At 34.1% G+C, this 14,676-nt stretch overlaps 1 protein-coding gene across 1 annotated transcript; it reads right to left on the reverse strand.

Annotated features, from left to right (window-relative positions):
* Window positions 1–10,906: 10,906 nt before the first annotated feature.
* On the reverse strand, window positions 10,907–14,333 carry LOC133779903 (uncharacterized). The gene is made up of 6 exons (XM_062219801.1): window positions 12,813–14,333; window positions 12,498–12,743; window positions 12,381–12,405; window positions 11,953–12,097; window positions 11,741–11,831; window positions 10,907–11,656 (listed from the first exon to the last, which is right to left on the reverse strand). The coding sequence occupies exons 1-6, from the start codon at window positions 14,331–14,333 to the stop codon at window positions 10,907–10,909; spliced, it is 2,778 nt and encodes a 925-aa protein (XP_062075785.1).
* Window positions 14,334–14,676: the final 343 nt, after the last annotated feature.

Raw genomic sequence — 14,676 nt, forward strand, 5'->3', positions numbered from 1 at the left:
AGAAGAAAAATCCATAAATTTTGTTGCACAAATGGGAAATCAACATACAAAATAAATACTATTTAGTTACATATTGTTTCATCATCACCTTAATAATCTTAAAAAGATTAGAAACTCATAACTAGAATAGAAATTACAAAATAAATAAAATACATTCTTGAAAAATGCTCTTGAAAAATACTAAAATGGAGGAGAGAATGGTATAGAGAAATGGTAAAAAAGAAGATGGTAACCAAAAATTAAGTACCCCAAAATGATCTTGAAATTCCATATTTATAGCCAAAATGAGATTATTAAAATAATCAATTTAAATTAAATAAGTTGATTATATTAATTAAATTAATAATAATATGGCAAGTAGATGTAAATTCTAGGGTGTAATGATGATTTTGTGGTGAAATATGTAGGAAAGTTAGGTAAAAATGTGGCATTTTTGGACATTGGGACAATGGGACATTGTTGGGCTCAAGAGAGGAGGAGGCAGCTAGGTTTGGTGGCTATTGGCAGCTGGGCCGTGGGGTGGGCTAGCTGAAGCAGCTGGGCGTGGGCTCGTGTAGGATGAGGGGTATAGCTGGAGGCTGGAGAGGCTTCGGACCTGGGCTGGAAGGGGCTGGGGGGCCGAGTGGAGCTGGAGGCCCAGGTGGCTGGGAAGGTTGCATGGAGGCGGGCCGAATTGGGGCAGGCCCACAGTGGGCAGGTGGGGCTAGGCTGGCTTGGTGGGGCTGGGCTTCCTCTTTGTTTATTTTTCTTCTCTAAAAAATGCCACTTTGCTTCACTCATTTCCTTTTCTTTCAAATAATGCATCATGTTTCCTACAAAATAATCATAAACTAAATTAAAATTAAATATTTTCACTAATAAAATATACTATATAAATTCCATGAAAATATTAATTAAATTTTAATTTACATAACATTTAATTTTAATAAAATTACATTTTTAGCATTCAATCTAATAACACTAATTTCAAATAATTAAACTATAACATAATACAATTAAATATATATAAAACATATAAAAATCTAGAAAAATACAATAAGACTAATAAATTCAAAATTACTTAAAAAAATAATAAATCACTTAAAAACTCAAAGACTAAGCAACAAATAGCATAAAAAATGTGGTAAAATATCTCTATTTTGTAGAGTTATCAACACGTCTCAAGCTTAAGCTTCTCAGCCTTCACCAGGCCATCCCAACACGCCTGCACCAACTTTGCTATCTCACCATTCGACTCAGCCATATATGTATCAATGGTTGATGCCTTTGTACCCTCATACTTATCTTCCTCATATGAGTGAACCTTCGTCCCAACCCCCGCCTCCTCATATGAGTGGACTGTTGTCCATGGTCGATGCCTCCTCCGCACACACCAGAGGCACCGCATGTTGAATTACCATGATATTAGCTGTGATATTAGCAGTAATTCTAGGATTAATTTCTTGGGTGATTCTTTCCTATTTTAGGAATGAATAGCTGTAATTGAGTGAATGAAATTGGCTGTAAATGAGAATAATGGGTTGTAATTATAGGATGAAAATCCTATAAATAATGATTTTGTAAAAGCATGAAAAGTAATACAAAAAGAAGTGATATCAACGTTAAGATGGTATCAGAGCCTGGCCAAAATTGATTCCAAAAAAAAAAAAAAAAACCTTGAACAGAAAGCTTTTCTGAATTACACATGCCGTGGTCATGGTCCTCTATTGTCACGCTTCAGCCACTAAAATCACATCCAAAGTGGTGATATCATTCTATTATCACTAATATATATATATATATATATTTCTTTCATCAAACTTGTTATTTGGCCCAATTTGTCAGATCTTATTATTATTATTTTTTGTTTCTTTCCTGGTCAATATTCTTTGAATCTTCAATAACATAAAAATGTCTGACAAGAACAATGAAACAATTAGTGAACCTTCGGCAATAAAATCAGCTCCCATATTTGTTCAGTCTGAAAGCATGTTCAATGCAGGAATCACTCTTACAGAATCAAACTATGATGTGTGGTCACAGATTATGGAGATGCACATCACTGAAAGAGAGAAATTATCCTACATTCGTGGGAAGAAAAAACTTCCTGCAGAATCAGATGATGGTTATGACAAATGGCAAGCTGAGAATCAAAAAGTCAAGAGATGGTTACTAATGTCAATGTCTCCAGACATCATGATACGCTATCTGCGTTTATCCACTGCTCGTGACATTTGGAGTGCTCTAGCCAAAGCATTTTCTGATGACAGTGATGAATTACAGGTTTTTTCTTTGAATCAAAAAGCCTTTGCTGCAAAACAAAATGGCAGACAACTCTCTGTATATTATGGAGAGTTAACGAAAATATTCCGAGAACTTGATCATCGTGATAAAATCATTATGAAGCATCCTGATGATGTTCTTGCATATAAAAAATCGATTGATCGGCTTCGAGTACACATTTTTCTTGCTGGACTAGATGGCGATTTCGAACAAATTAGTAGAGAAATTCTACAAAGAGATTCTATTCCTGATATAGAAGAATGTTACTCTATTGTTCGTCGGGAGGCAGTGCGTCAAACCACCTTCAACTTAGCAAATCACGACGCTTCCGCATTAGTCACGAAGAATCGATCCAACTCTTCAAGGTATGAAAATCATGTAGAAAAGTCATCTCTCAAGTGCACCCACTGCCAGAAAACTGGTCATACAAAGAATAAATGTTTTGAGCTAGTGGGTTATCCAGAGTGGTGGGATCATAATCGCTCAAAGAAGAATCAAAAAGGCCCTTCCAGTGCAGCAGTTGCTGCAACAAAAACTGAAGATGCCATTACTAAACAAGCCTCGGCATTGGTAATTTCTTCAAACAATGGTGGTAAGGTTTTAAATATTTCTACACCTGTTTTGCATAGTACATGGATAATTGATTCTGGTGCTACAGATCATATGACATTTGATTCTAGACAGGTTTCATCACTTAAATCTTCCAACCAAAAATTTGTCTCTACTGCTAATGGTGATTCAACCCCAGTCATTGGGAAAGGATCTTTGACCCTAACTGATACCTTAAATTTGGATTCTGTTTTAGTTGTTCCATCTTTAGATTATAACCTTTTGTCTGTTTCTCAAATAATAACTACCTTATCTTGTGTTGTAATTTTTTGGCCTGATTTTTGTGTGTTTAAGGACATCCAAACCAGGAAGACGATTGGTTGTGGTATTAGGAGGGGGAAGCTATATTACTTGGACATGGAGTCACAAAGCATTGAAAGCCTCCAACAAGCTTTGACAGTAGGTGTTGAGAAGAAAAAAAGGGAAGCAGAAATCTGGTTATGGCATCATCGCTTGGGGCATGCTTCATTTGGATATCTAAAAAAAAAACTTCCTAGTTTATTTCTACAATTTGATGTGTCTTGTTTCCAGTGTGATGTTTGTGAACTTGCGAAGAGTCATCGCGCTTCATTTCCATTACAATTGAATAAAAGTCTTATTCCTTTCATGATTATCCATTCTGATGTTTGGGGTCCATCTAAAGTGACTACGTTGGGTGGATCACGATGGTTTGTAACATTTATTGATGATTGTACTAGGATGACATGGGTGTGCATGATGAAATCCAAAAGTGAAGTGAATTCGCTATTCCAAAAATTTCATAAGTTAATCCAAACTCAATACAAAACTCAGATTCAAATTCTTCGTAGTGATAATGGTGGAGAATATCAAAGTACTGATTTGCAGAAATATATGGAAGACCAAGGGATGATCCATCATACTACTTGTCCCAACACACCCCAACAAAATGGAGTAGCAGAACGGAAAAATCGACACTTGCTTGACGTTGTCCGAGCATTATTAATTAGCGCTCATATGCCCTTATCTTATTGGGGAGAAGCAGTCACATCTGCAGCTTATTTGATCAATCGAGTACCCTCAAGTACCCTTGATTTCAAAACACCACTCCACACACTAAACGAAGCAATGATTGCCCCACCAGTTCCTAATTTACCCCCCCCCCCCCCCCCCCCCCCGTGTCTTTGGATGTGTAGTTTTTGTCCATCTCCATAAACATCAATGTACAAAATTAACTCCTCAAGCATTACGGTGTATTTTTATAGGGTATGCCACACATCCGAAAGGCTACAAATGTTACCATCCTCCAACTCATCGATTATTTGTCACAATGGATGTCGTTTTCCATGAAAACATTATGTACTTCCCCGAGTCTGAATTTCAGGAGGAGTACCGAAAGGAAATTCAAACTCTCAACTATGATGAAAATGACAACCAAGATGTTGTCAACTTGGATTCAAGTGGTATAACATTGGATCAAAGTGGTAATGTTGTCAACTTGGATTCAAGTGGAATAACATTGGATCAGAGTGCTGATGAGCACCCAATACCTGAAGAAATAAGCATATCTCCATCTCAGCAAGAAATTGAGGATATAGTCCCAACCTCATCCAACATACCACACCAATCTCTTACTGAAGATGTTCCTGAGACACACAAGAGACAACTACCCCCACGTCGCACTAGAGGTATCCCTAAACTTACATATGAACCTGATTTATCTAGTAAAGTCAAATATCCTATGAGCCATTATGTTTCCAACCATCGCTTGTCAGACTCAAATATGTCTTTTATGAATCAATTATCTGTTGTATCTATTCCTAACAGTGTGCAGGAAGCCTTAGCTAATCCCAAATGGAAAACAGCTATGAATGAGGAGATGAAATCTCTACAAAAAAATGAGACATGGGATCTTGTTGACCTTCCACCGGGGAAGAAACCAGTTGGTTGTCGATGGATCTACACTATCAAATACAATGTTGATGGCACAATTGAACGCTTTAAAGCAATGTTGGTGGCAAAAGGGTACACTCAAACCTATGGAGTCGACTATACAGAGACATTTGCCCCTGTGGCCAAGATCAACACAGTTCGAGTCCTTTTATCTCTTGCAACAAATCTTGATTGGCCTCTACAACAATTTGATGTAAAAAATGCATTTTTTCATGGAGAATTGTATAAAGAAGTTTATATGGATCTACCACCGGGATGCAAAATGCCAGAAAAACATAATCAGAAGGTTTGCAGATTGAAGAAATCATTGTATGGGCTGAAACAATCTCCAAGAGCTTGGTTTGGACGATTTACAAAGGCCATGAAAGCCTTTGGATATCAACAAAGCAACTCAGACCATACTTTGTTTATGAAGAAGCAACAAGGGAAGATCACTGTCCTTATCATTTATGTAGATGACATGGTGGTCACAGGAAATGATCTAGAGGAAAGAAAAGCTTTACAAGAATACCTGGCTAAGGAATTTGAAATGAAAGATCTAGGTACTTTGAAATATTTTCTTGGGATAGAAGTGTCACGATCAAATAAAGGCATTTACTTATCCCAAAGGAAGTATGTCCTAGACCTGCTACAAGAAACAGGCATGTCAACATGCCAGCCAATTGATACACCTGTTGAAGAAGGCTTGAAATTATGCATTAAGAGTGATCAAGTTCCAGTTGACAAGGGAAGATACCAGAAACTTGTTGGCAAGCTGATGTATTTAGCTCACACAAGACCAGATCTTGCATATGCATTAAGCATTGTCAGTCAGTTCATGCATAATCCTGGGGAACAACACATGAAGGCAGTTATGCGCATTTTGAGATATTTAAAATCTGCTCCAGGAAAAGGAATTATGTTCTCTAAAAATACAGAGGAACAAACCATAGATGTATATACTGATGCTGATTGGGCTGGGGACAAGAATGATAGGCGATCTACTTCAGGGTACTTCACTTTTGTAGGAGGTAATCTGGTTACATGGAGGAGCAAGAAGCAAAATGTTGTTGCTCGGTCAAGTGGAGAAGCTGAACTAAGGGGAATGGCACTTGGAATTTGTGAAGGGTTATGGCTAAAGTTTCTACTAGAATATTTGGGGTACCCACCAAAGAAACCAATCCAGTTATATTGTGATAATAAGTCAGCTCGTGACATGGCTCATAATCCAGTTCACCATGATCGAACAAAACATGTTGAGGTTGACAGATTCTTCATCAAAGAAAAACTGGAGGACAAGATTTTGGAACTACCGGTGATCCGATCAGAATACCAATTGGCTGACATCCTTACCAAAGCTGTATCAAACCGAGTTTTCTCAAAGTTTTTGAACAAGTTGGGCATATGTGACATCTATGCACCAACTTGAGGGGGAGTGTTGAATTACCATGATATTAGCTGTGATATTAGCAGTAATTCTAGGATTAATTTCTTGGGTGATTCTTTCCTATTTTAGGAATGAATAGCTGTAATTGAGTGAATGAAATTGGCTGTAAATGAGAATAATGGGTTGTAATTATAGGATGAAAATCCTATAAATAATGATTTTGTAAAAGCATGAAAAGTAATACAAAAAGAAGTGATATCAACATTAAGACCGCACCCACCACATGCACTAGAAGAATGAGACAATACAAAAGATGCTGATGGTTGAGATGTTTTATATATTATTGTATTAAGCAATAACTTTTAATTAATATATTATTGTATGCATATTTAATTTGGATAATATTGTATTAGTTGTGTAATTTGAATAAATTATTAATTTTATGCATATTTAATTTTTATATTATTATTTTTATGCATATTTAATTTTGATATTATGAATTAAATAATGTTATTTTAATAATTTTTTTAATTATATAAAAATATTAGGGGCGACATTTGTCACCCCTAATAATATAAAAGTCGCCGCTAATATTATATTATTAGGGACGACTTTTTATTATCAGGCGTGAAATATGATCTGGGAATCACGATTACTAGGGACGACGTTCAACTTATTAGGGGTGAAACTGTCGCCGCTAATACTTATTATTAGAGACAACTGTTTTGTCGCCGCTAATGACTATTTGTGGCGATTTTGGGTATCATTAGGGGCGACGCCCTAAAGACCATTTTTGTTGTAGTGATAAGGGAGAGCCCAATCTTGTGTGAACCGACCCTTGGCGAGAGCCCTACCTCTAAACGAACCCACCCTTGGGGAGAGCCCCACCTCTAGAAGAACCCACTTCAGTGAAAGTCTGCCCTTGACGAACACCCTCCCGTAAAAACCCAATCCATGCAGACCGAGATTTGAGCTCCCGAGAGTTGCAACGCAAACAAAGAATAGAAAGATCGAAGGAGAGAGAGAGATGCGAAGAGAAAAACCAGACGTGCTTGAAGAAGAAGAAGAAGAAGAAGGGAGGAAGAGGAAGGTTTAGATTTTTTTATATATAAATTAGTTATTCTAAATTTTATTTTTAAAGGTTAAAATTAATGTTTTATTAAAATTGATTTTTAATTTTAAAATTTTATTATTTTTTTAATCTTTTAAAAATTTATTTTGAATTATACACATGATACTAACTTAGCAATACTATATTAGTGCTCAAAATGCCAAATCATTTTTTTGTTTGTCGCATAACTTATTAACAAGAATAGTTCGGGAAAGTTTTATCAGAGGAAAAACTTTAGGAGACACAATCTAAAAGTGGTAATAGTGCGATGAAAAACTTTAGAAGACACAATCTAAAAGTGATAATAGTTCGAGAAAAAAACCCTATTTATTCTTTATAAAAATACTAACCTTAACAAATTTGCTTTTAGTCGCTAATTGCGCTATATGACGAAAAGTAATATATACTATTGTAATGGGTATATATTAATAGCTTATTAATAAAAAACGAGTCTCACATGCATGTACTGTGTGCAGAGTCCAGTTTCCACTGTCTATTTTTTCCTCTTATTTTCTACTCTAATTTGAATATATATTATATATTTTATATATATATATATATATATATATGCATGAATCTCACATGGTGCCACTAAAGTTGACTCTTTTCCACCTCATCACACAGAGTTTGGGTACACTCGAATAACTCTCCAAATCTTAATCATCATGACTACCATAATCATAATCTAATCTTATTGAAAGTCATAATTAGATCACTCCATGATGAGATTCTTAAAAGCAAAAAAAGCATACAAATTAATTATTTTGATGACGAGGAAAAAGTTAAAGAACAACTAATCTCGCAAAACCAAAATTATGTTTCATGGATTAATTATGGAATGTATATATTTATATAATTATATATTTTCGGCGTGCGAATGTCCTAATCCAATCATACCTTTATTACTTCACTTTGCTAAGGCTATGACATTATTGTCCCATTTTAACAACTTAACTGACTTTCAATATTGAGCCTACGTACACCTTTATGAAAAGTAAATAATAAATTAATTTTTGCTAGCACTTCTTAATTATAATTTATATATTGAAAAAACAAAAAATTCCCCCAGTTCTGTTAGAAAAGCATTTTTTCAAATTAGATAATTACTACAACAACAAAAAAAAGTTGTCATTTAGTGACAATTTTATAATCACAACATAAATTTTTTGTAACTGAATATAATTAAAAAAAAGTAAATATTAAGTCACAAATTCTCACTATACTTCACTAATATAATTTTAGTCACAATAAGTTATATATAATAATAAATTAAAATTTATTGTGACTAAATACACAATTTATAACTTCATAGACATAATAATGTATTTTAGTCACAAATTTTATTGTGAGTAAAAATATGAGTGAATATAAAGAAATCTTATATATATATATAAATAAATATATATATTATATTGTTTAAATCTACTTCAATGTAACAACAAGGTTTCAATTTCTTTTTTAATTTTACCACGGTTTCAAATAGCACCTTTGCATATATAAGAGTTAATATATACAGGAAGTGTAAGTGTTTGTGGTAGTATTAACATTTTTACCCTATTTGGTATTACACTTTTGTGTTTTTGTACATGGATAACTCTAGCTTTTTTTATATGATAAGATTCATTATAATAGTTATATGGTCTATTTGGCTAGATTTTTCCTCTAGTTTTTAGCTTCCCAACAAACTATTTTTTAAAAAGTTGATTAGTCTAGTTTTTTCTGAAATAATTTTTTAGAGCTAAAAGTCAAAATGCATTAGAAATCAAACTAGTTTAAAAGTCAAAAGTAACTTTTAAAAATTTGGCCAACCAGACCGCCCATAGTGAATTTACCACAAATTTTTAGAAAAATCTTGATAATTTATTGTGGTTCCATGTTTTTTTTTTCTGTATTGGTAAAACACTATCTAGGCATTTTTATTTAAATCTTATTTTTGATATAATAAATTATCCAAGATTTCATAAATCTTGTAGGAGATTCATTATACTACAACGAATATTGTCATATAAAAAATTTAGGATCACAACTTATTTACGTGTATGAAACTAGGTAGTGTTACACCAACAAATTAAAAAAGTAAAAAAGTTTTGCTTATCACAGATACTCCCTATATTTATAAATACTAAAAATTAATTTAGTTTTATTATTATAGTGAATTTCTACGATATTCAGTAGACTAGCAGTCTATTTTTAAGACATTTAAATTACTATGTCAACTCAATATATAGCAAAATATAGATGTTTATTACTTTATTTTATCTAAAAATATTTTAAAAAAGATCGAGCTCTCTTATATATATTAATAATCTTCGTAATCTCCACTACAGGAAAACAAGCTATTACCGGCGGAGAAAACCGCCGGCAATAGTCAGAAAAACCGCCGGCAATACTTTTAATGGCGGTCTCCGCCGACAAAAATCCGCTGGTAAAAACCAGTCGGGAAAAGCCGTTATTACCGGCGGAATTAGCCTCCCGCCGGTAATAATATTATTACCGGCGGATAATTACCGGCGGATCCCGCCGGCAATAATTTGGTCAGAATTCACGTCTGACACATTATTACCAGCGGTTTCCGCCGGTAATAATCCGCCAGTAATTGTAAAATATATTTTAAAAAAAATAATTAATTTTTATAAATTATAATATAATTAATATTAAATAACTAAATTTATAATTAAAAAAAATTAGAAATAAAATCAATATTATTTAAATTAATATCCAAATTAAAAATACAACTTTAAAATACTAAAATTGTTTTTTCAAAATAAAAAAGCATACACTTAAATTTAATAATAAATAATAAAACCTAAACTAATTATTATTGTCTTCATCAAAAGTTTCATTTAGAAAATCTTCAACATTCGTGCTTCGACTCAAACCTTCATGAGACTGTGGTGCTGGTGGCGAAGGATAATATGGCCGAGGCTGTGGGCGAATCAAAGGAGACTGCTGCTGTTGTTGATTCGGAGAAGTGTAGTACTGCTGATTATAAACGGGTTGCTGTGTCGATCCTCCATAATGAGGATATACCGGCTGCTGCTGCATGAACGACCCAAATTGACCATACATAGGTTGCTGTTGCTGTTGCTGCTGCTGCGGTAATCCTCCAAACTGACTTCCACTTTGTCTGTCGCCGGATCAAGTTGCAATTCAAGTGGTTTGCCAGCATCCCGCCTTCGTTTTTCAATATTAACATTACTGGCAGGGCCACGTCCCCTCCTTCTTGCAGGACGATCTATTAATTTGTTTAATACATAAAAATAAAAATATTAGTAAATCTTAAACATTTAAACATATTGCGATTATAATATATCCCATAACTAAAATTTAGATATTAACCTGACTCGCAAGTTGAGGGTATCCTGCTAGGATCTGTGGGGTCTTGACCACCACCATCTCCACCGTGATGGGATACTATATCAGCTGACATGTCTCTTGTATTCATAAATATTTAAGATTTAATAATAAGAATAGAAATCAAATTTAAGATTTAATAATAAGAATAGAAATCAAATTTAAGATTTAATATCATCAAATTTAATTAAGTAATGAAATAACATTAAACAAAATCAAAATCAGCATAAATTGGAAAATACAAATCAAATTCAAATTTTTGTGTTTGTTACAAAGGTAATCATTACATAAAACTAATAATCACTATCGCTTCCATCATTAACTAAATTAGCATTAACATCATCTTCACAAAAATCAATTAATAAATCATCTTCTTCATCTAATTCTTCATCTGCTTCTTCATCGCCTAACTCGTGATCCTCTTGACTAACATTTAAATTTTGTACTGTACTAATGTCAATCGAATTTTGAGTAGGTAGCATAACCAACTCGCCAAGATCCACAGTCAACACAAAATTTGATGAGCTAATATCATGTACCACATCAATGTCTGAATTAGCTTCACAGTTCTCGACGTCCCAAATTTGTCGATGGTTTACACCCTCAACAACTTTCCACTGATTTCCTCTAAGTATATCATCGAGATAAAATACTTGCTTCGCTTGATTTGCAAGTATATATGGGTCATCCTTGTACCATTCCCCGCTAGTGTTTATACTAGTAATATTATTCTCTATAATTATTTTCTTCCTTCTTGGATCTGTATTAAACCACTTACACTTGAACAATGTCACAGAATATGTGCCAGTAAATGTTAACTTTAATACTTCTTCAAGTATTCCATAATAGTTAAAATCTTCTGTTCCAGCAACAAATACTCCACTGTTTTGAGTGCTCCTCTTTAAATCTCGTTTGGTTGACATAAATCGAACACCATTCACTATACAACCTTCGTAATAAGCTCCTAAATGATCTGATCCAGATGCTAAAGCTAGCAACTCGTCACCATTATCTAACGATCCAAGCTTTTGTAAGTCGTATATCTAAAAAAATGAATAAAATTATTATAGAATTGAAAAAAATACTTAAAAGGATGAAAGAATATAGGGTAGGTTTGTTTTTTTCACCTTCTTGTGAAACCATCGTTGAAAATATTTCTTATGTAAAATGTTATGATCTCCATCCTGATATTTGTGTTTGATTTCTTCTAAGTGTTCACTATAAATAAGAACAAAAATTTTGAATCAGTTGAAAGCATTTTCAATGAAATAAAAGCAACTTTTGGGAAGAAACTTACTCCAAATATTTCTGAATTTCAGGTGAATTGTTGTATATGTACCACTCTGCTTGTTCACGAGTCGCACGATCAAGAGGCTTTAGAGTTTCTTTTGTTATAGGTCGACATTGCGATTGAAATGCAAAGAGTTTTCTTGGTGTCACCTCATCTTCATTGCGATCAAGATGATTAAATCTTGTTTCAACACCTTTGAAATACATCGAACAAAATGTCAAAGCCTCATCTGCAACATAACCCTCGGCTATCGACCCTTCAGGACGAGCTTTATTTCCAACGTAATTCTTTAATTTTTTCATGTATCTTTCAAAAGGATACATCCAACGCATAAATACCGGTCCACCCAGAATTGCTTCTTCAGGCAAATGTAAAATCAAATGCACCATTATATCAAAAAAGGCTGGAGGAAATATGAGTTCCATTTTACATAATATTAGAATAAGATCTTTTTGTGCTTCCTCCATATCGCTAACCTTTATAGTTCTTGCACAAATTTGCCTGAAGAAGTTACATAACTCAGAAATGGTAGTCGATATACTCTTTGAAAGAAACTTGCGAACACCCACTGATAGTAATCGTTGCATTATTACATGACTGTCGTGGGACTTTAAACTGCTGATATTTGTTAAATCAGCATTTACTTTCTTCTTTAAATTGGAACAAAAATTATCTGGAAATTTCACATCTCGAATAAATTTACAAAACTGCATTCGTTGATCAGATGTGAGAACATAAGGGGCATGAGGCTTCATTAACTTTCCGCTGTCATCTTCATATATCCACAACGATTCCCTTACTCCAAACTTTTTCAAATCATGTCTTGCATTAGTGGTGTCCTTGGATTTATCATTATCCAAGATAGTGCCTAACAAACTATCACACACATTCTTCTCCACATGCATGACATCAATGTTTTGTTTTAACGTGTTCGAAGACCAATAATCAAGCTCATAAAATATGCTTTTCTTCCTCCAATTTTGATCTTCTGCAATACGCCTACGTTTGACACCTCCAAACATCTCGTGTTTTCCAGGAACTTGTGGTACAAGTTTGTTTACTTGTTCTAATATTTTGTCACAAGTAAAACGTCTTGGTGGACGTCTTCTCTCGATTTGTCCGTCAAACTGAGTGTCTCTTCTCATTCGATGGTTACTTGGAAGGAATCTTCTGTGACCAATGTAGGATGTCTTACCGATTACTCGAACAGAAGTTGTGTCTTCATTACACGTTGGACAAGCTTTGTATCCCTGACCACTCCATCCAGATAAATAGCTACGAGCAGGAAAATCGTTAACTGTCCACAATAAGGCTGCACGCAACTTGAACATAGTGTTGGTTATACTATCTCTTGTATCGACACCATTAACCCACAACTCCTTTAACTCATCCACCAATGGTCTCAAGAATATATCCATGTCCTTTCCCGGTGATTTTGGTCTAGGAATAAGAATGGATAATATGAAATTATTATCTTTCATACACATCCAAGGTGGAAGATTGTAGTTAGCCAACACCACAGGCCACATACTATATGCTTGACTCATGTTGCCAAACGGATTGAAACCATCTGCAGCTAAACCTAAACGAACATTCCGAGGTTCACTAGCAAAATCAGGATGTTTGGCATCAAAATCCTTCCACGCTAACCCATCCACTGGGTGTCTCATTATCCCATCGTCTTTTGATTTCCCAGTATAGTGCCATAACATTTGCTTCGCTGTAAGTCTTGAACTGTACAGTCTTTTTAATCGAGGAGTCAATGGAAAGTAACGCATCACCTTATGTGGTACCTTTTTTCCATCCATTTTTTCAGGAGAAATCCATCTACTACTTCCGCAAATTGGACAAGTCTCTTTAGTTGAATGCTCTTTGTAAAACAAACAACAGTCATGTTCACATACATGAATTGACTCGTACCCTAACCCTAATTTCTGTAATCTTTTTTTAGCCTCGTAGTAGGTTGATGGAATTTTATTTCCCTTCGGAAATGCAAACTTTAGTAATTTCAGTAATTCATCGAAGATTTTATTCGGAATCTTGCCTCTAACTTTCAAATGCAATAATTTTGCTAAAAAGTTAAGAGAAGATATCCAATGACAACCAGGATATAACTCAGCCTCTATCTCGTCAAACAGATCGTCATAAAATTGTCCCGCCGCAGGATTATTTTCAACTTCTTCGGTTGTAGGTAGAAGGAAGTCTTCGACCATCGGAATCATCTCATCAACATCATCATCGTTGGCGTCCACCACATTGGCAACATCTGCTTCTGCTTCACCGTGATATATCCACTTCTCGTAACCTTGATGAAAACTCCAATCGAATACGTGTGCTTTCACCATAGGTAAAGTTTCAAGCCTATTGTTTATGCATCTAACACACGGACACCTAATTCTACTAGAGGAATCCTTATATTCCGACGCCATCGTCAAGAAAGCTTGTAGACCGTTCCAATATTCTCGACAAGCACGATTTCTCAATGTCGTCCAAGTCTTGTCAATCGCCATCTAAAGTGTTATAAAAGTATATAAGTTTACGATATGTGAATAGTCTTATATTTTAAAGTGTTATAAAATGTTTATAATAGTCTATTATAAACATTTAATAGTTTTATGCTATTTTATGTTTTGTCATCATATTTTATGCTATCTAATTATTTATCTATTATCTAATTTTTCCTTTACTTAAAATAAATTATTTAATTAATACTTAATTATTTATTTATTTAATTATTTATTTATCATATTATTAATTTAAATATTTCCTAAT

This window comes from Humulus lupulus, chromosome 5 (genome assembly GCF_963169125.1).
Source record: "Humulus lupulus chromosome 5, drHumLupu1.1, whole genome shotgun sequence".
Classification (NCBI taxonomy): Eukaryota; Viridiplantae; Streptophyta; class Magnoliopsida; order Rosales; family Cannabaceae; genus Humulus; species Humulus lupulus.